Genomic DNA, 27492 nt, shown 5'->3' with positions numbered 1-27492 from the left:
CCGCCTCTGCAGCAGCTGAGGACCTCTGCTTGTGGGCACGTGAGGCAGGGGGTCACTGGTGGCTCTGGGGAGGCCCCAACCTCCTGAAATGGCGCTATTGGGCAGGCAGGGCCTGAGAGGGGAGGGGAGGTGCTCCCGTCCAACCCCGCAAGGCTGCTGTTGCTGCTGCCCTCTTCCCCCCCCCATCCTTATCTTCCCTCGGGGCCAGTCTCCCCACCACCCCATCCGTTGCCAGCTGGGATCGGTTACAGCACTGCACCCGAAGTTCAGCCCCAGAAAAGGGGCGCTGGGCCCACGCTTGGGGGTGGGTCCTGTCCTGGGAAGAGGGGGGCCGAGCAAGACTCCCCCAACGGGGCCTGAAGAATAAGACCAAGCGTGGGGAGACGACGGGATAAATCCGTTTTTATTCATTCAAGGAAGACTAAATAAAGGCTACATTGTACCAGAGGTTTGTCTCCGTTTTATTGTTACGTTATGATATTGTCGTCTTGCCTACGTGTTCGTCGGTGAGCTGCTCTCTCTCCAAAAACCCGTTGTGCACAGTAGCTCATGTCATGCTGGCCGCTGAGAGGAAAACTAATCAGGACGTTATATTTACAGCGCGAGGGTTGCCGCGCCTTGCCTCGAGCTCCAGGAGCACCACTGAGGAGTCGGGACGCGCCGCCGCAGCCGGGAGAAGCGAGGCCCCTTCCGCATCGCGGACTGGCCGGCCTACCAGGCAGGAGCCGACAGGAACCACGGCCGAGAGTGAGCAGATGCCCGCGCGCACGCGAGGGTCTCCGGCGCAGCAGGCGGGGCGCATTCACACGCGCGCGGGGAGGAACCAGGTTGCAGAAGATACAGCTCCAGAAGCAGCCAGCCGCGTGGAACAGTTTCAGTGGGTTTTATGGTGAATGCCCGTGACCCCCAAACTGAGAAGCTGCGAGACTGCCCGAGCCCCAAGGCCCCCGGCAAGCCCCCAGGCCCCATCGCCTTGCAGGTTTGCACTGGCTGGGCGCGCACAGAAGCGGGGGCTGGCCGGGGAGCCGGCGGGCCGCGGGGCTTCACGAGGCGTAGCAGCTGCACGAGGGACCCCTGCCACAGATCGAGGGGAAGGGCTGCCCAGGCCTCCCCCACCCGTGGCAAGCGGCCTCTTCAGCCCAGAAGAGTCGAGTTACCCACCGCAAAAATGCTGCCCCCGAGGTGGTCACCACAGCGCGCGCGGGCCGGGCGCCCGGCGCGGGTTTTAGGCAGGCCGCTTCAGCTCGAAGCCCTGCGAGACGGAGGTCCCGAGCGCCCACAGGCCTCGCCAGCAGGGCCGGCCCGACGGCCTCGCTAAGGGCGCGTGCCTGGAGACCCTCGGCCCCGAAGACCGGCGTTCCTGGCACTCGAGGGGGAGAACCCGCGGGCGGACCGCTCGGCCCGGCCCCGCGAGGCTTTCGGAGGGCTGGCGCGAGGGGCCCATCCTACCAGGCAGTCCGGAGGCCACCGTCCCGGGCGCAGCCTCGTGCTGCTCCTGAGCCCGCCTCCCACGGCCAGCGGGGCGAGGCTCGCGCGCTCTCCGGGGATGGCCCGGGCGCCCGGCACGCCAGGCCGGGGATTTCAGGAAGGCTGGGATTGCGGGGGGAAGGTCAAGCAGCCTTCCGACCCTCCCGTTCGCCGAGGTGCCTGCGCGATTCCGCGCAGAAAGAAGTCCGAGGGCCAGGCGCCCGAGCCTTGGCCCCGCGCGGACTCGGTGCTCCCGGGCCTTAACGGAGAAAGGCTGCGCTCGCGCCGGAGCCCAGCACCCGGACCCGAGGCGCGGGGGCTGCAAGAGGCGCCATTGGGGAGGGGCGGCGGGTTTGCCTGCCTGCCTGTCCAGGAAAGTTCTCTTTAGTTGCTCTGATGCGGTTAACCACTCTGGGATTTTTAAAAGAATTAACTTAAGATGCACTTAATGAAGTGACGTCCCTGAACTGAACAACCATCGTGCAAAGGGCTTCAGGCGTTGCTTGTGCTGCCTAGTTCGGAGTCCAGGGCCAAGAGGGTGCCGGAGCAGCAGTTTCTGCACTGCACAGCTGAGGGGGGAGGAAAGAAAGCTTCTGGGCAGGCAGGAGCAAGCAGGGGCCAAAAAGGCAGGAGAAGAGACCCAGCGAGAGGCAGAGGGCGGGTCTTGCAAGACTTCTCTGGAGCCCCTTTCCTGCACAGCCTGAAGAGAATCCGGCCTGCCCACCCTGACCCCCGGGTTGGCTACCTTTCTCCAGCCCCTGCTGGGCCGGGCCAGGCCACAGCCTTGTGCTTTGAAGGGTTTCTGGCGCTGCTGGGGAAAGGTCCCCCCCCCCCCGTCCACCCACCCGCTCGGGTCCAGTCCTGCCCTCCTGCTCCGGGGTCCTGTCAACTGGCATAAGTGGACAGTTCAGAAAATGCCCAGTGTGTCTCTCAAATGGGCACTCCAGAGATCTTGCAGAATGCTGCTCTACGGGATGAACATCTTCTAAGCCCATCCTTGCTGTTTGCAAATAGCCAAACTCCGGATGGACTCGCCTTCCCCTGCCGTGCTGCTGTTCAGAGTCACCAAGCTGAGGAAGGGGTTGAGGTGAATGCCAAACAAATCAGAACTGGCCTGTAGAGAAGCAGATGCACAGAGGCTGCCTTCCACATGTTCGCTTGCACACTACTGGCAGACCCTACCTGCGCACTGTAAGTCCTGGCTTTAGGACCGTGAAACCTAACTGCTTCCTCCGTACTGTACTTTTAAAAAAATAAGTACAACGTCCGGCGCCATGTCGAAGGGCACCTCCATGGCATTGCTGGGGCCAGGAAACAAGGATGATCCCACTCTCCTTCTGGCCAGAGCAGGAACAGCCCAAAGGCCTCCCTTCCTGTGCAAAATGGGACCACGTCTGGGGGCAGCAGGCTGGGCTCGGACCGAAATGGGCAAGCGGTGCCCAGCCCAGCTCTTCCAGCTGCAGGGGTGCATCTGCTGCTGCTGCTGCTGCGGGTGGCCAGGAGGAGAAGTGCCTGCTGCGGGGGCCCGTGTTCACCAGGCCACTGGCGGCCTCTGTCCTCAGCAGGTGGGCAGCCGCCTCCACGGGCCCGTTGCTTGGGCAGGGTGCTGGGACTGGCTCCAGCCCAAGAGACTGGCGGGCACACGCCCTCCCACCCTATCGCCCGAGGGGACCTGCTTCCCGGAGGCCACCTGGCCCGTGAGAAGAGCCCCCCAGCCGAGCCATGGCTCCCATGCCCCGCCCTTCTCTGTCAGCCTGCGTGGACTGGCTGCGACTTGGCTCCCCAGCCTGTTCGGGGCCGGCCCTTTTCTTAGTGTTCCTGGTCTGGAGATGTGCTGCTGCTGCTGTTGCTGCTGCTGACTTTGTTGCTTTGTTTCAGAAAAAAAACACCTTTAAATTAAAAATAAGCAAGGTGGTGGCTCACAGTAAGCTGTGTGTTCACAGTCCGGCGTGGCAGACGGGGGAGGGACGGGGGAGGGGGAGGGGAGGCCAGCAAGGCCAGGGCCTGGGCGTCGCACGGAGTGGCCCGCCTTCCGGAGCGCCAGGGTGGTGAGAGAGGCCTTCCCTGGGGTGGGGGGCTCCCCCTGCGGACCCCCTCCCTTGGGGGCCTCCACTATCTCGCTGGCCTCCAGCACCGAGAGACGCTTTCAGGAGAAAGGTGGGCTGGGCTCTGGCAAGGGCAACTGTGGCCTCGCCCAGGGTGCAGGGTCTTTGAGGGTGGGTGGGTCTGACCTGTGAGGAGCCAAGGACCATCCCCGGAGTTTGCACAGACTTGGCAGGGCCACAGGGACTGAGGGGGCCCCGCTTGAACAAACTGAATCTTCTGCAGCTCCCAGGCTGAACAGCAGCCCCCCCAGTCCCCCCCCAGTCCAAGAAGTTGGTGGGCAAATGGTGGATCCACTTTTACCAGAAGCTCCTCTCTGTCTCCTCTCTTCCCACCGAGGTTCCCACAGTTCTGCTGGAATGTCAGTTTGCAGGGAGGGCAGAGCGCGCCGCAGCCCCCACGTCCAGGGTCCTCTGCTGCTGGGGGAGTTCAGGGGCGGTGCCAGGCAGGAGGATCAGGAGCACCATTTTCGCTGGGAGCGAGCCGGGCGCAGGAGGTGCCAGGAGGCTGGAGCAGAGAGGGGGGAGGAGGTGGAGGGTGGGGGCGAGGCTGGGGCCCCAGGGGGGCCGGGGGGTGACCGTACGGATGATGAAACGGGGGGTGGGGGCTGCCGCCTCCCGGCCACTCACATCAGGCTGCACTTGCCCTTGATTTTCTCTGTCCGCTTCTGCTTGCTGGACCGCTTGCCGTCGATGCTGAGGCTCATGCTGCGGCGCTTCTCCAGGCTGAGCAGCTCCTGGAAGAGCTCCTTGACGTTGTAGTTCATCTTGGCCGAGGTCTCCATGAAGGCGCACCGCCATTCCTGGGCCACGGCCTCCCCCTCCCTGGTCTCCACCTCCCGCTGCGTCTCGTCGCACTTGTTGCCAACCAGCATGACGGGGAAGGTCTCCACGCTGCCCTTGATCTGCACGATCTGCTGGTAGATGGGCTTCAGCTCTTCCAGTGACTGTTTGCTGGTGACAGAGAAGACCAGGATGAAGGCGTGGCCCTTGGAGATGGAGAGGCGCTGCATGGCCGGGAACTGGTGGCTGCCGGTCGTGTCGGTGATCTGCAGTGTGCAGACGCTCTTGTCGCAGCTGATCACCTGCCGATAGGTGTCCTCGATGGTGGGGATGTAGGTGTCGCGGAAGGTGCCCTTGACGAAGCGCAGCACCAGCGAGCTCTTGCCCACGCCTCCGGCCCCGAAGACCACCACGCGGTAGTCGTTGCTTTGCTCCGGCATCTTGGATGGGCTGGCGGGAAGGGGTCAGCAGCTACCCACCTGCGGGGGGGCAGGGAGGAGGAGAGAGAACAAGGGCCGTCAGTCCAGGCAGGCAGAGGCCACCCACTGATTTCAGGGAAAGAGAATTTCCCTGCTTTGAAAAAACAGGGCCAAGGAGAAGGGCTTTTGACACCAATTCTCAGGCCTCAAATGAGGCAGAAAGGCCACTCTGTCGCCACCAGTGGTGTGGCCATGTGGAGCTTCTTTTCCCTGGGGGCTTGACAGCCATCCAACCCACGCTTAATCTAGATCCTGCAGCGAGTCTGCTGAGGACGATTTGCTGTGCAGATGCAAACGCTTTGAAGGCTCCTTCCACTTCCAGGGCCTGTCGGGGGACCAGAAACCCAGTCCTCTGAAGAAAGCTGGAAGAAGCTGGGCATACAAAGCCCTGAGAAGATGGTGCGTGTGAGCTGGGGGGTGGGGTGTGCGTGTGTGTGTGTGTGAGAGAGAGAGAGAGCGAGAGCCAAGGCTGCCACACAGATGCAAGTTAGAACCAGTTCCCGCCCGTTCCAGAACGCAGGACACCAAATCACACCCCTTGCAAGTCTGGGGCTCTCAGATCCACATCATTTCCCTTCTCCCAAACTCGACCTCTGTTCTGACATGTTTATAGCAAATAAATCAACCAGAAAAACTGTACCAGCCAGGAGGACTCTGGACAGGTACAGTTTCACTGAAATCTCAGCATCATCGGGGCTGCAGAATCAGCTTCTGCAGTTTTGATGACAAAGCATTTGAGGGACAAGAACAAGAAACGCCCCATTGCTGAAAGAATGATCAAACTCACACATGGCAACTGGGGTCTGGGCCCCCCACCAGTCTGGAGGTCCAGCCCAGGGGCCCCCAAGCTCCATGCACCGTAAGGTCTGGGCTGGGGGTCCTTGATTTTGGCTTCGAGGCCAACCTGCGTCTCCAGCCCTGGACTGGGTGAGGGAACAGGGTGCTGGTCAGCCCAGCATTCACTGATGGAGCCCCCCCGGGGGTGGGGGCAGAGAAATCTAGTCCATAAATATTAGCCCCAGGGGCAGCAGACTGCCCATTGGGGGCATCCAGAGGGGGGAGATCATCTCTGTCTTTCAGGAATGCAGCAACTCCCTGTGAAACGGGTGATGGACCAAGAGCCCCCCTCCCGCTGGGACAAGTGCAGCAAGAAGGCCCAGCCAACACAGGCCATTTGTTCTTCTCGGCGTGAAGAACAACCACACGTGGAAGGGCTCCAGCAGAGCAGACCTCTTAGCACAAAGTCTAAGGCATTTTGCTTTTTTACAAGAGGAGGGAGCAAGGAAAAGAGACGTGATGGAGGGAAACTGGTACAGGCAAGGGCGCCACTGAGCCATGGAGTTAATTTCTCTTCCCGTCCTAGAAGCCTGGAGCGCACCAGTACCCCTCCCTCGGACCCCCTGGGCTCCCTCCTGTAAAGACATCATCCCTGAGAAGAGACAGCCTCCAGTCCCATCGCCTGAGGCGCTCTGCTCCCTTGGCAGGCAGCCCTCCTCCTCCGGATTTTGCCCCGACCTACTTCCTTACATCTGCCCCTTCACCCTGCCCTTCAGGCAAAGGATCCCTAAAGCAGTTGGGAGAGGGGGAGGGAGGGTGGAGAAATCAAATGGAAGGGTGCGGAGGGGGCTTGAGGCAATCCCGCCCAGCCCTCCGCCCACCACCACAGCATCCCTGGCAGAAGCCCTCCAGCCTCTGGTTAAAGCCTCCAGCGAGGGGAAGCCCCCCGCCTCCCAAGGAAGCCGGCTCCGCCCCTGCACAACTTTTCCAAAATCCAACTGGAATCTTTAACCGTGTTTCTTGCCCCATCCTCTAGGGCAGCTCTGAACAGCTCTGCCCTCAGATCCTTGTCTCACCAGAGCTGTCTCTTCTCCAGGCTGAACATACCCAGTGACTCCCACCGCTGCCTGTGAGGTTTTTCTCCCAGACCAGGAGATTGCATCTGCCTTTTTTGCAGCCGCATCATGCTGATGGCTCACATTCAGCTTGCGACCCACCAAGACACCTCTTTGCACGCCCTGCTGCCGGCTGTGATTCTTCACCCATCCTACCCCTGGGCCTTGCTTTATTCCTATCAGCATCGGTTTCATCTTGCTGATTTCTGCCCTTTTCTTCCAGCTTCACAAATCCTTCTGAATCTCCATAGAATGACAGAGTTGGAATTAAGCATAAAGGCCATTTTTCTGAAAGGGACCTTTGGATGTAAAAGCTTTTTCTTCACTTACCTTGAGTTGCTGTTCCCTCCTTTTGTCAATTGTCCCGCTTTGAACCTGATTCCCCTTTGGAATCTGGGAGGATTCTGGCTCCTGAGAGGCTCTGGCTTCTCTCCTGCCAGCGGCCCCACAGCTGCCCAGTTCTTCTGCACACGTCAGCTACTGCTGGGCTTTGCAGCATCTCCGCCTGCCATTCCCGACGTGGCGTGTCCCCTTTGAATCTCGGCTCGCTGGAAAGCACTCCTTGCCTCCCTGTCCTTTTCCTAACCCTCCTGTGCTGCTTCGAGTGGAAGGCTTTGGTCCATGGCGTCCTGCCTACTGCTGGTTCTCTTAGCCGGCTGCAACGGGATCTCCTGAAACCTTGGGTACGTGTGCAGCGATGCTCTGAACTGAGTCTGGACCCAGCCACTGAGATGTAAATGCCACAAATACATACATCCCTTCACCTTTCTGTCCCGTCTTGGACTCTAAGGTGACGCGTCCACGTCCCCTCAAAGGCCCTCTGCTTCTCCTGGGCCGCATCCTTGGACAGGGAGGAGCCAAGCGAACACCGCCCAGTTTCTTGCAGGGTCTTCAGGGCTGGGTCAGGCTGGGTCGTTCACTCCCAGGCGGGGCAGGAGGAGGACAGTTCCCAGGAAGCATCCGGGGGGCCCGTCCATCGCTCCTCACCTTTGCGCCCAGGCAGAAGGCAGCCAACGCCTTCCAAGAGGCTGCACGGCGGACGGATTGCTGCATCAGTCCCTCTCCAGTCAACCCCACATTCTCAGGATATGCAGCCACCCGAAAGTAAAATGCAGCTGTTTGTGGCCTCGGTGCAGAAGGTGGCTGAGCTTGACAAAACGACGCAAGGTCATCTCTGGATGAGAGCACCAGGAAGCACCAGGGTGGGAGACTGAAAAAACACCCCCAAAGGGGGTGACAGCAGGCCATTTCCACAGGTTCCAAGAAAGCGACATGACCCTGCCAAGGTCAAAAGGAGGCTTTCCGGAGATCTGGCCCTTCAAACAAAGGAGGACCTGCGTTCCTCTGCCTGTCTGCCACCCTCTCTCTTCCTTGGGTATTGCTGATCAGGCTGGGGGGAGAGGGGGAGGGCGGAAAAAGCTCCATCCTGCGCCATCTCCAACTCGCCCCCATCTCCCAAGTCCCTGCGGGGGGAGGCCTTCCTTCTGCAAAGACCATCCCTTTATGCCACTTGACGGGGACAGTGGGCCTTCCTGCAAAAGCTCAATTCCCCAGTGAAGGGGGCAGCAAGATCCCCCATGAGTTATTTCCCTTGAAGCTCCAGGGAGGAGCAGGGAGAAAAAAAGCAGCATTTTTTAATTCATTATGGATTTTTTCTGGTGGTCTGAGGGGAGAAAATTTGCTGAAGGTGGTTAATCATTCGATTGCAGAACAGGAGCCTCACAGCGAGAAGAAACTGCACTGCAGAATTTCAGGTGCTTTTATAGAACCGTCTACTATGGGATAAGGTAAATTTTTCCACGGTACATCAACAGCAGCGTAGTCAGAGGAACTCACTGCTACAGCATGCACCTGCTGGTGCCTGCAGCCCAGAGCTAATGCTGAGTCCAGGACTGACAGCTTTGGATCATAAATGTATCACTTAGTGGCCATCTACTAACACTTCTTCTGGGAGTGAATCCCACCGGTTCCTTGTGCGCTGTGGAGTTCAGAGTGCTTCCTTCTGGCCGTTCAACTCTCCTTGCGATCCGCCTCATGGGGGGCGGGGGGGGCTGTCTTCGTGTTCAGAGAGAGGGAGAAAACCTTCCGCTCGCTCTTTCTCCGGGCCAGGCAAGGTTTAAGCTTCTTGAACGTGCCCCCTCCCTGCCCCCTTTGCTCCGTGAAAGAGCGAAAAGGCGTTTTCTCGCAGGGACGGTGTTGGAGCCCCTGATCCTCTTGCCTGCCCCCTTCCACGCCCTCCCTGGTCCTCGATATCCCTTGTCCAGCTTGGCGGCCAGAACCGCACCTGGCGCTCCGGGTCCTGTGGACGTTCCACGGATTTCTGTAAGGGCACCCCGTGCTGGCGGCTGCATTCCTGCCCCTTTCCTGATGACCCTGGCACGGCCTCTGCCCTCCCTTTCCACGGCTGCCGCGACAAGGCCGACATCTTTGCCGAGGTGGCCACGTTCACCCCGAGACTTTTGAGCTACAGACGGCTCCGACCCCATCGAACGTGTGCGTGAGGTTAAGGGCTTTTGCCCAGCGTGCATCAGTTTCTACTTAAACGAGGAGTGAGTTCGAAAGCAGCAGTCCCGCAGGGACACTGACTTCCCCCCCCTGAGTGACCCTGCCAAAGGCTTCTGCGTGACGTGGGAAGGATGCCCTGCCGACCCTCCCAGAAAGCTCAGAGGTGAGGCTGAATTTCCCTTTGTGGGGTCCATCTAGATGTTCTTCCGTAGTTTGATCCTCTGGGGCCTGTGTTCAATAGCAGTGCCCTCCTGAGCTCCCCCAGTACTGAGGTTAGGCTGAACCCTGCAATTAATGGGAGCTCTGGCTACCCTCCAGGGGAAGGGTGTGTGTTCTTCTGGAACATCAGCCATTTGAGTCCTTTGAGAACTTTTGGGTGGGCATCCTCAGGATCTGGGACTTTGTTACTCTTTGACTCGGTCCGACTTTTAAGCCACCATCACTGATGCCCCAAGATGGTATACAAAATGCCAAAATTCTAATATGTATGCAAACATTGTAAAAACTTATATTAAGACAGAATTAAATACTCATTTTGGCAAAAAGGACTACGAGCAACTGCAAGAGAGGTGTCCAAGCCTCCCGAAAGGCCAGCATGGGGAGCCGCCCCCCTCCTGTCCTGGGAAGCGAGTTCCGCGTGTGGCGCAGATGTAGGGGTTTGGGTGGACACGAGCTCCTGGCTCCGTCAGCTGGGCCTGGGGGCTAGCAGGACCCCCTCTCTCCGTGCAGCACAGCTGGCCGGGCGGGGCTGTCCTGCATACTCAGCACTGCCTCGGGGAGGCAGGAGACGGGCCCCCTGCCACTCCCCTGGCCCTGTGGCACAGCATCCCTCCCCAGAGGCAGGGGCTTTGACCCCGCCCGCCTTTTGCAAAGCTGTCAGGAACTGGCTTCCCTCCAGGCACTGGCTCAGGAGGTCTTTGGAGCAGGCCAGGATCATGGTTTCCATGGCTGGAGGGCTTCAGCGGAAGAGCTCCGGGTTCTGCGATCTTTTACGATCCAATTCCTTTTGAGTCTTTTGTTGTTCTTTCTGAGTTGCTTGTGAGAGGCTGGCCGGACCTGTTAACTGCGTAGATCCATCGATCGATAAGCAAACTGACGGTCGCTCAGCTCCAAGGCTGGAAAGTGCAAGGCAAAGTCCAGGAAACCAGGGAGAGGCGGAATCAAACTCCAGAGGGTACAAGGAGCAGCTTCTTCGTGTTGGTGGCCACCAGTTGTTCTCATGGCGTCTTCCTCGCAGGCCACAGCCATCCCGGTTGCCAGAGAGAGCCTCAGCCGGTGAGGGGGCTGGAGCCTTGATGAGCCGTGAGCGGCCAGGAAATCCTGCAGCTCTTGTCCGTGAGCCTCCGGCCGAGAGTCCTGTGCAATCTCCCTGGATGTCGGAGAGCGTTTCTCTTCTGTTGAATTCGCTGGTGCCTGCAGATAAAGCACCTGATTTCTGAGAAGCCCGATGCAACAAGCAGGAGCATTATACACTGCGAGGAACCCTGGTGTTGTTATGCTCATTTTGTTGGAGGTTATGGCTAAATCAGTGAGGTTACAGCAACCCTGCAGAGCGGTCTAGCAGTCGGGCTGTTGGCTTTTCTTTAGGGAAAGGTACTGAGGAAGGAGTTAGTTGGCTGAGAAGGATCTGTGAGACACGCACGTGCAATCCCACGTGAAACTCCAGCATTCATCTTCTGCTCTCCTCCCGTTCTCTAGTTGCAAAGGCCTTGGTGTCAAGGCACAGCCACTCACCGATCCGTTTCCTTGTGCAGTGTAAAAAATTATGTATTGAGGAAATACAGTTTTCCCATGCGTTACTTAGAGAACACAACTGGGATGGTGTGCAAGCCAAGCCCACCTGCCATTGGATTGTGGAAAGAAGCCAGGGAAAGTATTTGTTTGATCTAGAACCACCAAATAGTGCTTGAGAGAGCAAGCAATAAAACCAAATCACAACCTCGACCTTTGCCTGAATATCCTTCTCTGCAAAGCTCTTCTGCGATCAACAGCCGGGAGCAGCCCTGAGGTGGCGCAAGTGGGGAGACCATCAACAACCAAAACTGGGCTACAAATAATAAAATTTAACAGACAAATGCAGCGTTCTTGACTGAGGAGAAAGAAATCCAATAGCCAAGTACTGGATGGGGACTCCTGGCTTGGGAATAATAATTGCAAACAGATCTCTGAATGGGAGTTGATTGCAAGCTAAAATGAGCCAGCAGCGTGATGTGGCTGCAAAAAAAGGCAAAGGCAATTTTAGGTTACATCAATGATAGAGCGATTTCCAAATTACAGGAAGTAATCATTAAGCAGGATGCAGAGAAATGGGCTGACAGAAAGGCAGTGGGCTAGAAACACAGTCCTAGGAGCAGAGAGCGACGAAGCTGGGCGGCTGGCCTTGAGGAAAGGCGCTCTCTCCAGACACCCGGGCACAGGCCAAGGCCTGTCCCCTCCGACTGGAGCGCAGGACTTGGGACACGGGGTTAAAGCCACAGGAAGGCTGGCTCAGACCGAACGACGGGAAACACTGCCAACAGTAAGCCGTTGGACGGGGAACCAGCGACCGGAGAAGTGCTGGACAGCTCCCCGGCTGGACCGCTTAAATCTGGGCTGCGGCACTGAGCAGAGGGTTGATCTGAGCGTCCTCAAGCAGCCCTTCCAACTCTCCGGCTTTAGGGTTCAAGGCTAAATACCCAACCACCTCTGGGGGCGTTTGCCAGAATCCTTCCTGAGGGACGCAACACAACAACCGCCTGGGAGGAACGAAGTGGTGCTGAAAAGCATTTTTTCCGTGGAGTGGCTTCACCTCCTTCCCCAACTCACAACCCACAAGTTGGGTTGTCCTCCCCCCGCCACATACCTGGTTCCCAAAGCCATGGTCTGGTCAAACGGTGCGGCAGCTGGATACGGGGGTCCCTGTGACGGGGCTGGTTCGGCCTCCTCTCAGAACCCGCCCCCAGCAGCGTGGCCAGGGGCAAGCAGGAGGCAAGCTTGGCCTTGCCCCCCCCCCGCAGGACATCCCATAAGAGGATCGATCGGCAGTTCCATCCCCAACTCCAGAGGGAAGGGGTGTGTGGGGCCTGCTGGCTCCCCAGCGAGGCTGCTCCGGGGCAGCTGGTGCAGAGCCGCACGGCTTGGAGCTGGGCTGCCCCCAAAGACCCCTCCCCCTCGGAGCTGGGCTGCCCCCGAAGACCCCTCCCCACTGAGCGCCCACTCTGGCCCAGCAAGGGAAAGCAGCGCCTGAGGACCGGCCTTTGGGCCTGCTTCAAGTTTGGTGGGGGGGGGCGGGGGCGTGTGCCAGGGCAACCCCCAAGAGGGCGTCGCCCGCAGCATGGGAGACCTGGCCGGCCCTGCTCAAGAAGCTGCAGGCAAGCCGGGGCCTCTTTAAGGGCGCCCTTCAGGCTCCAGATGGGAGAGGGGCTGGGGGGCAAGCAACTGGCCCGGAGACGCGCTGCCCCCAAGGACCGGGCCATGCAATTGTTACCACCGCACACGCCGCACCAGACCCCAACCCCTCCCCCGAGAGCAGACCCAAACACCCTTCACGCCAAAACTAACGACCTCCCGCCCCGCGGAGAAAGGCCAAGCGGCAGAGAGCCTCTCGCCTCTGGCGGCCCTCCCGGCTCTGCAGCCTCTCTCTCCTGGGGGGCTGGCAGTCACCTGCCCCGCCTCTTCCCCCCACCCGCGCCTGTCCCCCGAAAACGACCAGCAGAAGGGAAGGGAGGAGCATCTGGAACAAAGGCAGCACAGGGGCTTCCACCCGGCAATGGAGGGGGGGGGAAAGGGGGCCCGCCCCGCCCCACAGCGCAGAGGCAGGGGAGGTGACTGCCCCGGCCTCCAAGCGCCGCGCCGGTTCTTCGCTGACCTCCCTTCCTGCCCAGCGCCGTTCAGCCACTGGGAGACCCGCACCTCACTAGGGGTTTGGGCCATCTGAACCGAGAAACTGACCACAGTTTAACCAGCGTAACATGCGGGTCCCTACTCTCTACCATCTCCCTGCTTCTGTCAGTGAAGAAGTGTGTGGACTAGAGGATGCCCTCCCTTGGCTGGGGGAAGGCAAGTCCCAGCTCCCAATTAAGCCTCCCTATCTCAGCGCAGTCCCCTGCAGGCAGCTGTGGGCTCACCTCCTGTCAGCCCCTGATCATTGGCCTGACCCACTGCAGAACAGCAGCAGCCAGGAGGTTGAGGCCCAAGTCCACACACGGTTCCTTGGCATCCCGAAGCATGGCAGGCCCCTCTCGGCTTGGGCACCTGAGGAGCCCCTTCAAGTCCCAAGGGTATCTGAGGAGTCATGCCAGATTGGGCCCCAGGGCTCCCAGCAGCCTCTGCTCTTCTGGTGGCCAAGGACTACCCAGGCGGGAGGTCCACGACAGCAGCAACCTCCAGAGCTTCTGGGCAAGGAGCGGAAGAGGCCGGCCAGCTGCCTGGCAGGGGTCTGTCACGTCCACAGGTAGTGCTCCATCTGGAGGCTTGGCAACCCCTCTGGAGAGAGAGCCAACAGGAGCTCTAGGCTTGCTGGCACTGTGGCTGGTGAGGGAGGTCAGCATAGGGCTGGCCAACTCACCCTCCCTCTGCTGCAACGGTGCCTGTCTGGCTGGGGAAGATCAAGCATTTCTTTGCCCAACCTCACCTGCCAGGGAGTCTGTGGTGCACGCTGGCCACAACCCCCCATCTGCTGGGAGCCCAGTTGCCAGCCGTCAAGCGAGCGAGCGGAATGCCTTTGGCTCTTCCTCCAGAAAGTGCCTCCATTGCCTCTTCTGGGGTCGCTCGCTGCGTCCACCAGACCGATCCAGAAGCTAATGCTCAAGGAAGGCTCCTGAAGCCGTGGAGATTACTTGGGACCTAGACCCAGCTAGTCCAGGGATTCCTAAGAGTTTTCCTAACCTGATGTCATTTTCCAGGAGAATTTTTAAAGCTCCAGCTTACCCAGAGTTAGGAAAAGCTTCCTGGGGCCCACAGAGACCTTGGGGAGCTGCTGCTGCTGCGGCTCTTCGGAGGGGACCTTTCAAGGTCCCCAGATGGCCTGGTTGATCAAGAAGAAAGAGGCCTCACACGCAGCACCGGCCTGGCCCTCTTGCTTCCCTTGACACTCAGTCACCGGTTGGTCTCGGGCCCTAAGTACAGTAGCCCGGTTGCCACGTTGCCTTAGACTCCCATCTGCTGAACCCTGGTTCGGTAAGTAAACAACCATGGTGCACCAAGCCACAACCCAACCGAGGGGATGTTCTGTGAACCCAGCCATTGACTAGCTTTGCAGGGGTCTCTGAGGGCTCACAGAGCTATTGTATCCCAGCTTGACATGAGCTTCCCAGCACCCAGCCTTTCATGCAAGGCCTTCCTCTTCAGGAAAAATGGGTGAAAGACTGGGTGCTAGAGAAGCTCGTGTCAAGCTGATGGTCCACTCTGCAAGGATGTTGTGTGAAAAACCAAAAGCACACTAAATGTTCACTGTGCACGGTCAGTGGAAGAGCTTCCACACCATCCTCAAAGTCTCCCCACTAGGGAATGGAAACCCCACCTCCAGAAACACTGGCAGAAAAATGGGGAAATAGTGGTGATTCAGCCGTGGCAACCAACCCGAAAAGCCCCCCCAGCTTGAGCTGGCCTCCTTCCCAGAGCCCCTCACGGAGCTAAGGGGGGCACCTGGCTGTCCCTTGTTGGAGCCAGATGGGTGTGAATTTTGGGGGGTGCTGCTCCTGGACTTCTGCTCCATGGCAAACGCCCCAGATGACCCTCAAGACCTCCTCCAGCTTCAGAGAAGCTTCAGACGTTGCACCGACCCGTAACGCCCTTTGCTTCTTGCAAGCTTGACAAAGCCACACGTTCTGACCTAGCCTTACCTGTGACTCAGGCCCCTGTGGCCTATTCAGCTAACGTGGTTCAGCTAGTCTGCCTGAACGCCACGGCCTTGTGTTAACTCAGGAGAGCGAGAGACCCCTCGCCCTTCCCCCGGCAGGTAGGAGCGAACTCGCCTGGTGGAGCTGCTGTTTTCCAGACGGTTTCTGTTGTGTAACTAACGGCTCCCCCAGGAATCTCACTCTGATCGGTGAGACCCAGCCCTGGGAGATGCAGTGGGAAGCAAACAAGGCTGAGGTGCAGTGGGGGTCTGAAAGCTGGGGGGCAGAATCTCTGCACACACTCCCCCCGAGCACACCCATACAAGCTTCTCCCCCTTGAGCCTGGCCGGGCCCCTGTTCGGCTGATCCTTCTGAAAGAAGTTGCTCTCACCAGCTGACATCATGGGGGGTTATGCCCAACCCTGAGATTCTGGAACCAAGACAGAAGCATCTGGAAGCAAGAAGGCCAACTGGGGGCGGGGGGGGGGGCGAAGAGAGTCAGGCGGCCTTCGGATATGGCAATTTCCTAGGCTGCTTCCCCCGAGAAGCCACATCCAAGCAGCGTCACTCGGCAGCCTTTATTCGTGCGGTCTGGACCCCAACAGGCCTGGGACTGCTTTGTGGTCACCTTCTGGAGCCAGTCACCATCACCGCCAGCCAGGGCTGGAGGGAAGGGGATGAGCCAGAGGGGGGGTCGGGGCTTGGGGAAGGAGCAGGTGGGGAGATGCACCCTCAAACCCTGCTCTGCCCGGGATGGGAAACTGAGGCCTTTCCAGCCTATTGAAACGGCAGGTGAGGCGAACTCTGACTAACGGATCTAAATGAAGCGGGGTGGGGTGGGGGACGACAGGAGGAAGAAGCGGGTGAGTTTCCCACTTGTGGTCTTGTTTTTACCTATCTTTATTGTTTTAATTGTTTTTAATTGTTTTTGTAGTAGGTTTCAATAGCAGGTTTTATTGGACGCCTCCCAGAGTCACTTTGTGTCATGGAAACTTGACCAGAAACAAACAAGTGAGGTGACCGGGGCCCAAGGAAGGAAGAACGCCGGGATCCAGCCCACAACACCCAGTGCTCTGCGAGGGGGTCACGCAAGAAGCCACGTTTCCCCCAGGACCACAAGCAGATGGCCGCCAAGAGCTGGTGGGTGGGCACAGCACACAGCCCCTGCTGCGCCACCCATCAGAACCAAGGGGCTCTGCCAGCCCAGCTCACAGAGCTCTCGGACGGGGATGGGGGAGCCCCCTTGTCTTCCCTTTTCCTGACATCAAGGGGGCCAGCCTCGGGGAAGGGCAGGCGCAGGACTGCTGTCCCCAGGGGCTCCGCCACGCCAGGGCTCCCTCTCCCTGAGGTTGAGGGTGGGCAGATTGGGGGGACCAGAGCTGGAAAGGCAGCTGTTCTGGGCCAGCCATCGCTTGGGAGAGAAGTCTGGGAGCTGTCGTCCGAGCACGCTGGGGTGGGGTGGGGACACACGGCTGGAGTGAGTAGGCAAAACGGTCTGCCCCCCTCCCGGACGCCTAGCAGGTCACGGAGGTCGACGTCCCCGGGATGGTGGAACTCAACTAGTCCCTCCCGTCTTCCTGCTCCCGCACGCAGAGCCCAGACTCTCTGCTACCAGAGTCAAGGCAAGATCGCTTCAGGGGCGCCGCCGCCTCCCTCCGGTCGGAGCCTCCAGGCTCAGGGAGAGTCTACCATGGAGCGACCGGCGCAGGCCGGGCTCTACCTGACTGGGGGTGGGGGTGGGGCGGCGGCAGCAGCAGCAACAAGGTGGCTGAGAGATGCTCCTTCCCAGGCGGGTGGCGGGAGCGGAGGGTCGCGGCTCGGCCCGTACAGCGCAGCCGCACCAGGACCGGCGGTTGCGCTGGACACCGCGCAGGAGCGCCCCGGAGCTCCGCGCCCTCCCGCCCGCTTGCAACCCTTCCATCAGGAAGCCGGAGGCGGAGCGCGGTGTCAGCGGGCGTCCGAGCAGTGGAGGCGGCGGGGGCGGGGGCGGCGGCCTTCCCCCCACCCTCGCTTCCCGCCAGGGCTCAAGGAGACCCCACCGGCCCTGCCCTGCTCTTCCTTCCCGGCGCCTCGGTCGCTGAAGTCAGGCAGTCCGCTGCCCTTGGCACGGGGAGGGGAGGGGAGGGGAGGGAGCCGACGGGAAGACGGCGGGCCCGCCCGGGGGTCCGGCAGTGCCGCCGCCGCCGCCGTTTCTGGCCTGGAGCTCCCGGGCGGGGCAGGGACCCGTGCGCTGGCCACCCCCCGGGCCGCGGTGGAGGGTCTACGGGGCCCTACCGCGGGGGTCTCGGCGCCCAGCCTCGCCGCAGCCCCCGTCCCCGCCGCGGCCCCCGTCGTCCTCCCGGGTCTTACCTGGCGCGGGAAGGGGCTCAGCCTGCCCTGGAACCGCGGAGCCGACGAAGACGACAAGCAGCCATCCGGGGAGCCGCGCTCCGGGCGGGCGCGGGAGGAGGGTCGCGGCTGCTGCTCCGGCGACGGCGGCAGGGATGCTGCTGCTGCTGCCGCCGCTGCGTCGGGGGAGGAGGGGGCGTCACGTGTGGACGTCGCTGACACACGGCAGAGCGGGGAGGTGCCTGCTGGCGCGGCCGCTGCTCCTGCGGCGCCTGCTCGGCCGGCGAGTCCGCCCGGTCCCTCCGCCCGTGCCGCTTCGCCCGCTTTTCCTCTGCCGCCCCCGCTGCTCTTCGGGGCGCTCGCCGCCTGCCCCTGCGGCTCCGTGCTGCGGCGGCGCGGCCCAGCTCGAGCGCGGGCCGGGCCGGGCCGGGCCGGGCCGGGCGGGGCTTCTTGCAGGCGCCCGGCTCCCCTTGCCCAAGCCTCCCCCGGTGCAGCGAAGGGCAGCGCTCTCCCCAGCCCGCCCAGCACCCAGAACAGAAATGGCCGAACTCCCACAACCGCCCACCCGCCGGAGTGGCTGCACCGGTGGCTTCTCGGACGGGCTATTCGCCCGTCCGCGGAAGACACCAGCTGCGCCCCCCCCGCCGTCAGCTGCATATTGCCCTCCCCGCTTTAGCCTGGCCAGAGCGTAGCAGCAAGCGGGGCCTAAAACCTTGAGAAAAGCAACGTCCCCCCTGCGGCAGCTGGTGAACCTGAACCGCGGCCTACCCAGTGTGGTGCACCCCCGGCATCACCCTGCAGAAGGAAGGGGCCGGACTGTCCCTGTGACGGCGGAGAAGAAGCTCTCAACGCCCATACCGAAAAGAGGGTGAAATGGCTGCTGAAAGAGAGCAGAGGGCGACCGGACCGGACCGCCGCGCTGAACCCCCAAGAAGAGCTGGCCTGGAGAAGGTCGGCCTGCCTTCAGGAGCCCCAAAGAAGGATTCTTCTCGCACCCACCAGGGCCCTCAGGAGACCGGGTTCAGAAGAGCAGGGCCACCCGGGCTCCCACCGCTGGCATCTGATGGAAAGGGCTTTGGACTGCGTGGGGAGCCACACAGACTGAATAGCCCTTAAAAGCCGGGGCGCACCAGACCACCAGATCTGGTTGTTGAAGAGTTCGTATGGTGACCAGGAAGCAACACATAGGACGGGGCGTGGAGCGATGGAATGGTTTGGAGCTGGGAAAAGGGGTGCCGAGGCTGTGAACAGCCCCCTTCTTCATCCAACTTATGTGCGGCATGTATCACAAGGAACGGCGGCCTTAGGGCGGCTTGGAGAAGCCTCGGCGGCCTCAGCTCTGCCAGCGATACACGTGGAGGGAGGGAAGCGAATTAAGGGTCTCTCCCGGTGGGTGAAAGAAAACGGAGGCAGAGAAGAAGCGGAGCTACTAACTGATGCTATCTTCCTGAGCGGAAGAATTGGCAGGGGCAGCGCTTATAACCATGAAATAGGGAGACATCTCCTACGTGGGAGAAGAACGATGCCGGACCTGGACCGAATATTGAGGTGCAGAAACGCCACACTGACAGCCAAGGTCGGAATCGCCAAGGGCACGGTTTTCCTCCTGGAAGATGGCTGTGAAAGCTGGGCCATCAGAACCGATGGCTTTGGACTGGGCTAAGAGACGGCAGAGAATGAGTTGGACCAGAGGGTATAATTATTCAGTGTTCATAATCTAATTAATCTAATAATTCAACATTAGATGAAGCAAAAGCAGGGTGCTCGCTGGTGGTACCAAAAATGAAGCTGAGGCTTAAATCATTTGGACACGTTACGCGAGGCAAGAGTCATCGGAGAAGAGCCCGTGGAAAGAGCCTGGCACAAGACGGGCGGAGACTCTCGCTCGTGATGCAACCGCAGTTTAGATGCACTCAAAGCCGCTGCTGGGGGAGAGACAGGGAATTCTGGCGATGGGCAGCAGTCTGTGCGCCACCAACTCTCTAGCTGGGTTGGGCTTCTTCTGGGAGAGGCGAGGCAGCAGGAATGCAACGGGAGCTGGCTCAGGTCCCAGGGGATAGGAAGAAGACATTTCATTGGCCCAAATCTCAGGCGCCTTTCTTTGGCCTGGTGACCACCCACCCCTCGGGGTCTCAGCACAGAGGGCTTTGCCCTGTTGCCCGCTTTACCACCCCCCCACGACTCCAAGCCAGCACTTGCCCTGTCTGCAGCGGAGGGGATCCACACTACAAAAAGTTTCCGTGTCGCCTGCAGAGTTGAAAGGGGGTCCTGGCCTCCTCCCTCTTGTGGCCACTCTCCCCTGGCAGTTGCGCCTGGGGAGCAGCATTCGGAGAACTCCCCAGGGGCAACTGCAGGCAGGAGGAGTCGCGCAAGCATCTCCACTGTGGGGCCCCCTTGCCAAGAGCAAGCAGGGGCCAGAGGGATCGTGGTGGGCTGATGGGTCCGCAGGCAGGAGGCCTGCTGACAGACCTTGGCACAGCCCTGGATCTTTGGGGGCAGGAGGAGGAGCTGGGGAGAGGGCGTGTAGTGCCAGTATGGGGGGCACCCTCCCACCCTCTGGGGAAGATGGGTGGCATATAATTTTAATAATAAAAATGAATAAACAGAATTTGGGCCAAGATGGCAGTGGTGGTGACAGCCCCCCCCCCCCGCTTCTGTTATAGGAGAGAAACTGGGTGACAGAAGTCAAGATGAAAGGGCTGGTAAGAACATCCCTTTCTGTCACGCAGAAATCCTGCGCCATCCCACGCTGCTCCGTCTTTGCCATGTAACGACCTACCACCCGCCACTCCCAGGTCCAGTAACTTTCCTTGCAACCAGTACTGAATCAAAAGGAAGTTTGTCTATTTAGAACAAGTGTACAGCTCCAAAGCATTGCTAAGACTGAGCCTGTGTGCGCCAAGAGTTTTTTTTTACCCTTTTCCCTCCTTCACCCTCCCCCCCGCCTGCTTAGTCTCCTCATTCTCCTGCCGGGACGGCCCTGAGCTGCTTTCCAGCGCCTGTGATAAGGGGCCACCGTCGGCCTCTAGCCGTGCTCCATCCATTTCCCCATCCCCCACACCTTTCAATGGCAGAACCAACCGCAGCAGGTAAAAAGCAAGTAAGAAACAAGCCAACAATCAAGCCAACAATCAAAGCTTGCGAGCATTCTGACATGCTGCCACAATTGCAATGGAGCAGAAACCTGGCCACAGTTCGAAGAGCTGGGATACCTCTTCCTCTCCTCTCCTTTTCCTTTCGAAATCAGAAGTCTCCCAAGCCCAAATTCCCTGGTGTGTGTGTGTGAGACACATTAAAAGGAAGAACAACAACAGAGAAAAGAAACGGTGTCGGGCTGGAAGAAGCACACATCGCACACCCCAAAAATGACCGACAGCCACCCTAACCCCAAAGCCTGGGAGAATGGCCAGGTTTTCAGTGACTTTCTGAATGCCACTAGGGTGTTTCTCCAGAGGCAGGTGCTGCGACAGAAAAGGCACCTCTCCTGGACCCTGACAGGGAGGGGGACAGGAGTCCCCCCAGTAACCGGGCCCTATGCTGCGTGGGGTTCTGGAGGGGATAACCTGCACCACCTGTCAGCCCCACCAGGTAGACCAGACCAGGACATCCACTCTACAGGAGCAGTAGAACCACTTTTACTGAGAGTGGCTATAACAGCAGAATCTTGCAAGCCTGATTGTGCTGCGCCTCCGGCTCCTGCTCCTCATAGTTCAGTGAACGAGGGAGGTGATTGAGTCACTTCCGAATGTCATCTCATTGCTCTGGGCTTAAAAAATGCTTCAGCCCCTTTTGCCTAGACAACGGTTGGTTCCAGCATATCTCCATCAAGGTCACCTTCCTGACTCGCTACAGCACCTTAAACTGCGCCCAAAAGCTAAATGGCAGCCAGCAGAGGCGTTACGCAAGCATGTCATAGCAAGTCCATCTCTGCCTGCATCGCGTACTCTGGACCAGCTATAGCTTCCAAGTGGTCTTCAAGGGCAGCCCCAAGTACAGAGGTACCTCGGTTCATGAACTTAATTTGTTCCACAATTCTGGTTGCGAACCGAATTGGTCGCGAACCGAATCAAATTTCCCCATAAAGTTCAATGTAAAAAAGGTTAATCCGTTCTGAACCATGTTTTTTTTTTTAACCACAAAAATATGAAACAAAATACAGTACAATATGGAGAGAGAGAACACTAACCTTGCTTGAGGCAACACCAAAAAGCTTCACAGCAAGTGTCTGTCTGCGACCGCAATCTCGCCTAGAGGAAGCCACGACCACGTGTCAGAGCAGGGAAGATGGCCGCGGGTCGTGTTCGTCACCCGATGCGTAGTTCGCGAACGGAAGCAAAATTTTGCAAACGCTGCTGTTCGCGAATTGAATCGTTCGTGAACAGAAGTGTTTGTGAACTGAGGTATTACTGTACAGCATATTACAAGTTGCAAGGTGACTATGGCGTGAGTGATTGTGTGTAGGCCTTCCTGATCCAGAAAGGGGCACAACTGGCACGTACATTGGAGCCGTGCAAAGACCTTCTTAGCCACAGCTGCCAGCTTTTCAAATAGGAGCTGCCAGTTCAGGACAACCCCCAGATTATGAGGGGGTTGGTGAAGTGCTACCACACCCAAGACTGAAGTGCAAAGCCTCAGATTCAGAGGGCCCCAAGATCCACAGATGCTCCTTAACTGAAGTTCTATGGGTTTCAATTAACCCTTAAGTGAACAAAAGCTAACTTCACCTCTACGTGGTCAGTCAGACACAGCATCTTTCTGCAAATCTGCATTATTATTTTATGGAGTTCTTGGTGCTGAGCTCGGCTGCGTGCTTGCAGACGCGTCGTCACCCAGCCAAGTAGGCGCATGGGGTTTGCTGCCTGGTTGCATGGAGTCACCTGGCCTGCCCTGCCCTGCCCGTCTTGGTGGGGGTGCTCACCGTTCAATCCTGAGCTACAGATATTCTATTCTATTGGCACTGTTCACGTGCAATTAAAATTATGTTACAGATTCAAAATAAAGAAACGGTGAATGTGGTAATACAGGAACTTAGACAGCCCTTCGGTCAGTAGACTTTGTAGCCCCTCTCTAGGCAGAAATATCAGCTTTCAAACATTTCTTGTAGCCGTAGGAGGTTTTTGAATGTTTCCCATTCTCCTTTGCAGAAATCTCCTAGCTCAGGAATGCTTCTAAGTCTCCCTCCATGCACTGAACTCTCTCTCTCTCTCTCTCCCTCTCTCCAGAGATTCCCAAAAGCCCACTGTTGTCTTGTAAATTCTTCCCATGAGACCTTTACTTCTCGCTTGCATTGATCCTTACTGGGACACGAGCTATGGTCAGGGCTAGAAAGGGTTCCCCCACCTGAGACCCCTTTGGGTCCAGCAGGGGATCCTGCGACTTCTCCACGCCTCTAGTCTGACCAGGCAGGAAGAGACTTGCCCAGTGGCTGGCTCTGCCAGGGCACTCTGCTCAGACCCAGGCAGCACAGCCAGGCCAGAGGGGGGAAAGAAACGCCAGCTTCCACCCCGGGAACCCTCTCCAAGGAAACCCGACCAGCAGCCCACAGCCGGCCACTTCTCGGGACCTATTCAGGGAGGGGAGATCACCCAGGCTCTGGTCTGCAGAATGTCCCCCACCAGACCCCTTGTGAGGTCCAAAGTGCTACAGGCCACAGTCTCTCGTTTTCCACTGGCTTTACAGGAACAGCTGAGTTGTTTTGCGCTCTCGCCTGTGCAAATCCGCCCCAGCAGGTCCCAACACATCCCAGAGCACAGTATGATGTTGGAAAAGCCCTGATGCTCCGACAGGCTGAAGGCAACCTGAAAAGGTCAGAGATGACAAAGGGAGTGGATGGGATGGCTGGCGACCCAAGCAGGAGCTTATGAGACCTCGGAGAGGCAGCTAGCCAAATGGCAATGCTGCCAAGTGATGCCCACCACAGCGGTCCTGCAAGTGCTGAGACCGAGCCCTGCTCCTCCGCTCTTTCTAGAGGCAGCAGCTTTGCCCACCAATGCCCAGAACCTTAGGCGCCTCCCCAAAGCCTCAGCCCTGCCCCACCTTTGCAGGACCACTGTGGCGGGCTTCCAGCTTCACAACCCGCTGGGCATCACTTGGCAGCTGCTGATGAATGGGCCAGGTGGAAGATGAGAGCCTCCTCCTAGATGAGAAGGTGCATTGAAGGGCCAAGGAGCAACACTGAAGAGGAGCCACAGACCGCAGGGAGGAAAAGATGCGCTGGGCTTGTAGACCGTTCACTCTGCCGGGGGCTCATGATCGACCCTTTCTGGCCACCTCCCCTGCCCAGGTGAGAAGCGTGTAAGGCTTCAGCCAGCGTTTTGGCCACAGACAGGATGGCATTCAGTTTCCCCAGTGTGGACTGGCTTGCCCACAATAGACAGAATCACAAAAAAAGGGTAATAAAGGAGGTTTATTTCAGTACACAAGGGCTATTTTAGCACAATGGAGAGTAATGTAAAGACGTCCAAACCAAGTGTAAAAAAAACAGCCCAACAACATAGATCTGATCCTCTCCCAGAGCAGGAATGCAATAAATAACACGCACACCAGCAGACCAGTTCTCCCTGAGCACTGAGGGCCGGAGGAGGCAAGTGGGCCCTGCAGCCTTTCCAGGAGTTGCGCTGACGGGGCAACTGGGGTGGGGGAAGGAAGGTCGCTCAGGGCCAGCGATGCTCTTTTGGGCCCCAGCTGCAACTGATGGGGAGAGAAGGTGCCCCTCCCCCATAACTGCATTCTCTTGGCCAAACAGGTGGGCAGGAAAGTGGTGGATGGCCCCCCCGCCCCATGCAGATAGGAGCTCCTGGTTCCAACAGCCTTTGTCTGGTAAGGCAGAAGGTCCAACTCCACTTTGCCTGAGGCTCTGTCAGATCGGGGCGACTGGCAGTCTCCTGTCGAGGGAGGCCTGCTGCTTGGGGGTCATAATGGCTGGGGTGGGGGCAGGACTGGAGGCCCTTGAGTCTCCCCTCCCATCAGAGGAGCCACTCTGGTCCCAGAGCAGCCGAAGCCCAGGCAGCGGCAGTCTCCCCGCAGCAGAGGCGGGAGAGGCCCGGGGGCAGGATCCATATTCACTCCCCTGTACACCTCTGCCCAGAAGGCAACCGCGCTCAAGAGCTGGTATTCTGCTCTGCCTTTGCACGCCTGGCACCCGCTCTGCCTTGGCTCGACCTGGATTAACAGCTTGGCAAACAAGCCAACGGCACAGACAGGCAACAAGGCCATCGCTCCCCACCAGCAGAAGCTTCAACCCCGAGACCCCCAGCAGACACCCGCCTGGTTTCTGCCATCTGCCCACGAAGGAGACAGAGACCCACACAGGCAGACTGTTCTTGTGGATTCTGCTGCAGACAGGATGGGGGCAGAGAGCGACTGCTCTGCTAGCAAACATTTCTAAGGGAAAACAGCCCTGCCAAATTCCAGGGACGCCAAAGCTGCCCCGGGACACCTGCGAGTCTCAGGATGCTCAGATCTGGACCAGCGCACAGTCCCCTCCCCTTCTCACTCTCACACGCAGGATCAAACAAGGAGGTTCAAGTTGCGTAAAACAAAACCGTTCTGAAGTAGTTTAGCAGTAGTTTGGGCTGCACAGAGGATGGAGGCCCCTGAGCAAGGGCCACCTCGGAAGGACAAAGTGCTCTGCCCCCTGGGAAAAGACTCGCACAGCTTAGGTTAAGATGCAGCTAACTCTGAAGGACAGAACCTCTGCTCGGAGGGACCAAGCGAGTCTGTGATGACACCCTGCTTTACGGGCAAGGGGGCACATCCCCTTTTTGAAAAATCTTCACGAGCTAGCAGAAACCTTGACACAAACCTTAACAACACCACGTGTAAAATGCCTCCTGCCGTGAGGAGACGAGCTTCCGGGGCGTTAACCAGCAGCGCCTGGTTTTCCCAAAGGTAGGTCTAGACAGACCTTTCCCCCAGAGAGCAGAGGGGACATGGGTGGTGGGACCTGGAGACCTTCCCTGTTCCTCAATTAAAGGGCAGAGGCCGGGAGGGGATGCCCCCGATTCCGAGCTTGTGTCCCAGCGCTTTGCCTGATGGCATGATGGATCCAGGGCGCAATGCCAGGTCTTCGCAGCTGAAAAGAGCAGTCTTCCCAGTTGCTCCAACCTCCCTGCGGGCGTGAAAAGAGGGCCGGGGAAGAACCCCAGTGCTCAGGGCAGGATGAAAGCAGCGGGAGCGACCCCTCGGAGACCCCCTGCTGACTGGCCCTCCCCCTGCCGTCCGTGAGAGAGGACCCCAACCAGTCCTGGGACAAGGAAATGAAGACCGGGGGTTCCTTCACCACTTGAAGAAAACAAGCCCCGCCAAGACCGCGTAGCCCAGAATCAGGAAAAGCACTTTGAGCAGCCGGTCGTTCTTGTCCTCCAGCTCCTTGGCCAGGATCTCAAAGAAAGTGACAAAAAGGAACGTGCCCCCAGCGATTCCTTGCAGGAGCACCGAGGCCACGCTGCTGGCCACGTTCTGGGCACTCTCGATCCCCGTCCCAATGCCAATGCCCAGTGGGATCATCAGGCTGACTGTGGCAGCCAGCTTGGACGCCTCCTTGATCCTCAGCCCGGTCTTGGCCATGTTGATGCCCAGGGCCACAGCCACAAGGGTCTCGTGGATGGCCACCCCCAGGAAGAGGCTCATGACTTTGTTGCCCTCCTCCTGCAGGCCCAGGGCCAGGCCCTCAAAAACCGAGTGGGCAGACAAGGCAAAGACCAGGCTGAAGAGCCGTAACGGGCTGGAACGCGACAGCTCGTAGACGTCCAGGCCGTGGCTGTGGTGGCCGCGCTCGCCCCGGTGGCCGTGCCCCCAGGAAGGCTCTATGAAGGGGCTCTCAAACTCAGAGTCACTGCCAACGTCTGAGCCCGCGTTGAAGGTCTCCAGGTCAATGAAGGAAGGCTTCTCCTTCCGGAAGGTCAAGACCAGTTGCTCCACGAAGACCGTCATGAAGAAGCCCATCATCACGACGGTCTCCGCCAGAGGGTAGTCGGTGGTCACATTCCCCAGTTCCAGAAGCTCCTGCAGCTGCAAGAGAAAGACGCGCAGGACGGCAGGCGGGGATGAGAAGCAGAGCCCCAGACCCGGCCGCGCCCGACCCGGCGCCGCTTCGCCTCGGCCTCTGCGGGAAACTCCCCGGTCGCAGCGCGTCGGCGGGTTCGGGCCCGCTGGGGCCCTCCGGCCGGGGAGCGCGGAGAACCGCTCGTAGACACGGGGCGGGGAGCGGGAGCCCGGAAGTCCTCGAGGACAACCGCAGGGAGTCGGGAGGGAGGCGCGCGGGGCAGAGGGCGGCCGCCCCCGCCCCGCGGGCCCCCAGACTCCGCGGCGGCCCCGCCCCGCCTCCGACAGGGCTGCAGGCCGGGACGCCGGCTGGAAAAACAGGGCGGCCGCCGCCGCCGCGGGCCCCAGAGCCAGCGAAGGCGGAGCGCGCCGAGACAGGCCCCGGAGGCACCCGGCCGGCCGACTGGCCGGCCGCCGAGGGCGCACCGATCCCGCCTGGCGGCGCCAAGCCCCGGGAGGGCCGCCACGATGGCGCGGGGCCGGGGCCGCGGGCGGAGGCCGCGGCCCGGCTCGGCCCGAAGCCACGGCCTGCCCGCGACGGGCCCGGCTGCCTCGGGGTTGGCGCGCTCGCGGGGGCCCCGCCCGGGTCGCGGTGGAGCAGCGGCCCCCGGCCCCCGGCCCCCGCCCGGCCCGCGGCTCGTACCTTCTCCCGCACGGCGGGCAGCAGCGCGTTGAAGCCGGTGGCCAGGAAGACGCCGCCGCCCAGCGCGTTGCAGAGCGCGAGCGCCCGGCGGGAGCGCCGCGCCCTCTCGGGGTCCGCCTGCAGCGCCCGCACCGGCAGCAGGGCGCCCGCCAGCACCAGCGCCAGCGCGCCCAGCAGGCTCAGCAGCTTGGCCGCCAGCGCCTCCATGGCGGCACCGCGCGAGAGCGACGCGGGGCCGGAGGCGGCCCCCTCCCGCGCGGCCTACCTCGCGGGGCGGGCGCCGAGGCTGCGCGCAGGCTCCGCTCGGGGCGCCCGCCGCCGAGAGGCTGCCGGTGACGTCGCGGCGACGCTCATTGGCGGGGAGGGCCGCGCTGCCCGCCCCCGGCGCCCGCAGAAAGCCAGCCGGCCGGCGCGGAACGGGACTCCCGC

At 60.0% G+C, this 27492-nt stretch overlaps 2 protein-coding genes across 3 annotated transcripts; both read right to left on the bottom strand.

Moving 5' to 3' along the window:
* Positions 1-361: 361 nt before the first annotated feature.
* DIRAS1 (DIRAS family GTPase 1) lies at positions 362-17911 on the bottom strand. Of its 2 annotated transcripts, XM_088147327.1 has the most exons (3): positions 17397-17911; positions 4200-4831; positions 362-4077 (listed from the first exon to the last, which is right to left on the bottom strand). In XM_088147327.1, the coding sequence occupies exons 2-3, from the start codon at positions 4790-4792 to the stop codon at positions 3933-3935; spliced, it is 738 nt and encodes a 245-aa protein (XP_088003453.1). In that variant the 5' UTR covers positions 4793-4831; positions 17397-17911; the 3' UTR covers positions 362-3932. The 2 variants fall into 2 exon arrangements, with proteins under 2 accessions (XP_088003453.1, XP_088003454.1); XM_088147328.1 differs by having other exon boundaries at positions 3935-4831; positions 17397-17906.
* A 5852-nt stretch (positions 17912-23763) lies between these two features.
* Positions 23764-27416, bottom strand: SLC39A3 (solute carrier family 39 member 3). Its single transcript, XM_088147324.1, has 2 exons — positions 27064-27416; positions 23764-26387 (listed from the first exon to the last, which is right to left on the bottom strand). The coding sequence occupies exons 1-2, from the start codon at positions 27268-27270 to the stop codon at positions 25653-25655; spliced, it is 942 nt and encodes a 313-aa protein (XP_088003450.1). The 5' UTR covers positions 27271-27416; the 3' UTR covers positions 23764-25652.
* Between the last annotated feature and the right edge of the window lie 76 nt (positions 27417-27492).

This window comes from Python bivittatus, unplaced genomic scaffold, assembly GCF_059951505.1.
Source record: "Python bivittatus isolate LINGU-HERP-01145 unplaced genomic scaffold, Pbiv_v1 ctg000500_np1212, whole genome shotgun sequence".
Lineage (NCBI taxonomy): Eukaryota > Metazoa > Chordata > Lepidosauria > Squamata > Pythonidae > Python > Python bivittatus.
Note: the sequence above shows the minus strand (reverse complement) of the source record. Positions and strands in the feature narration are given on the sequence as shown.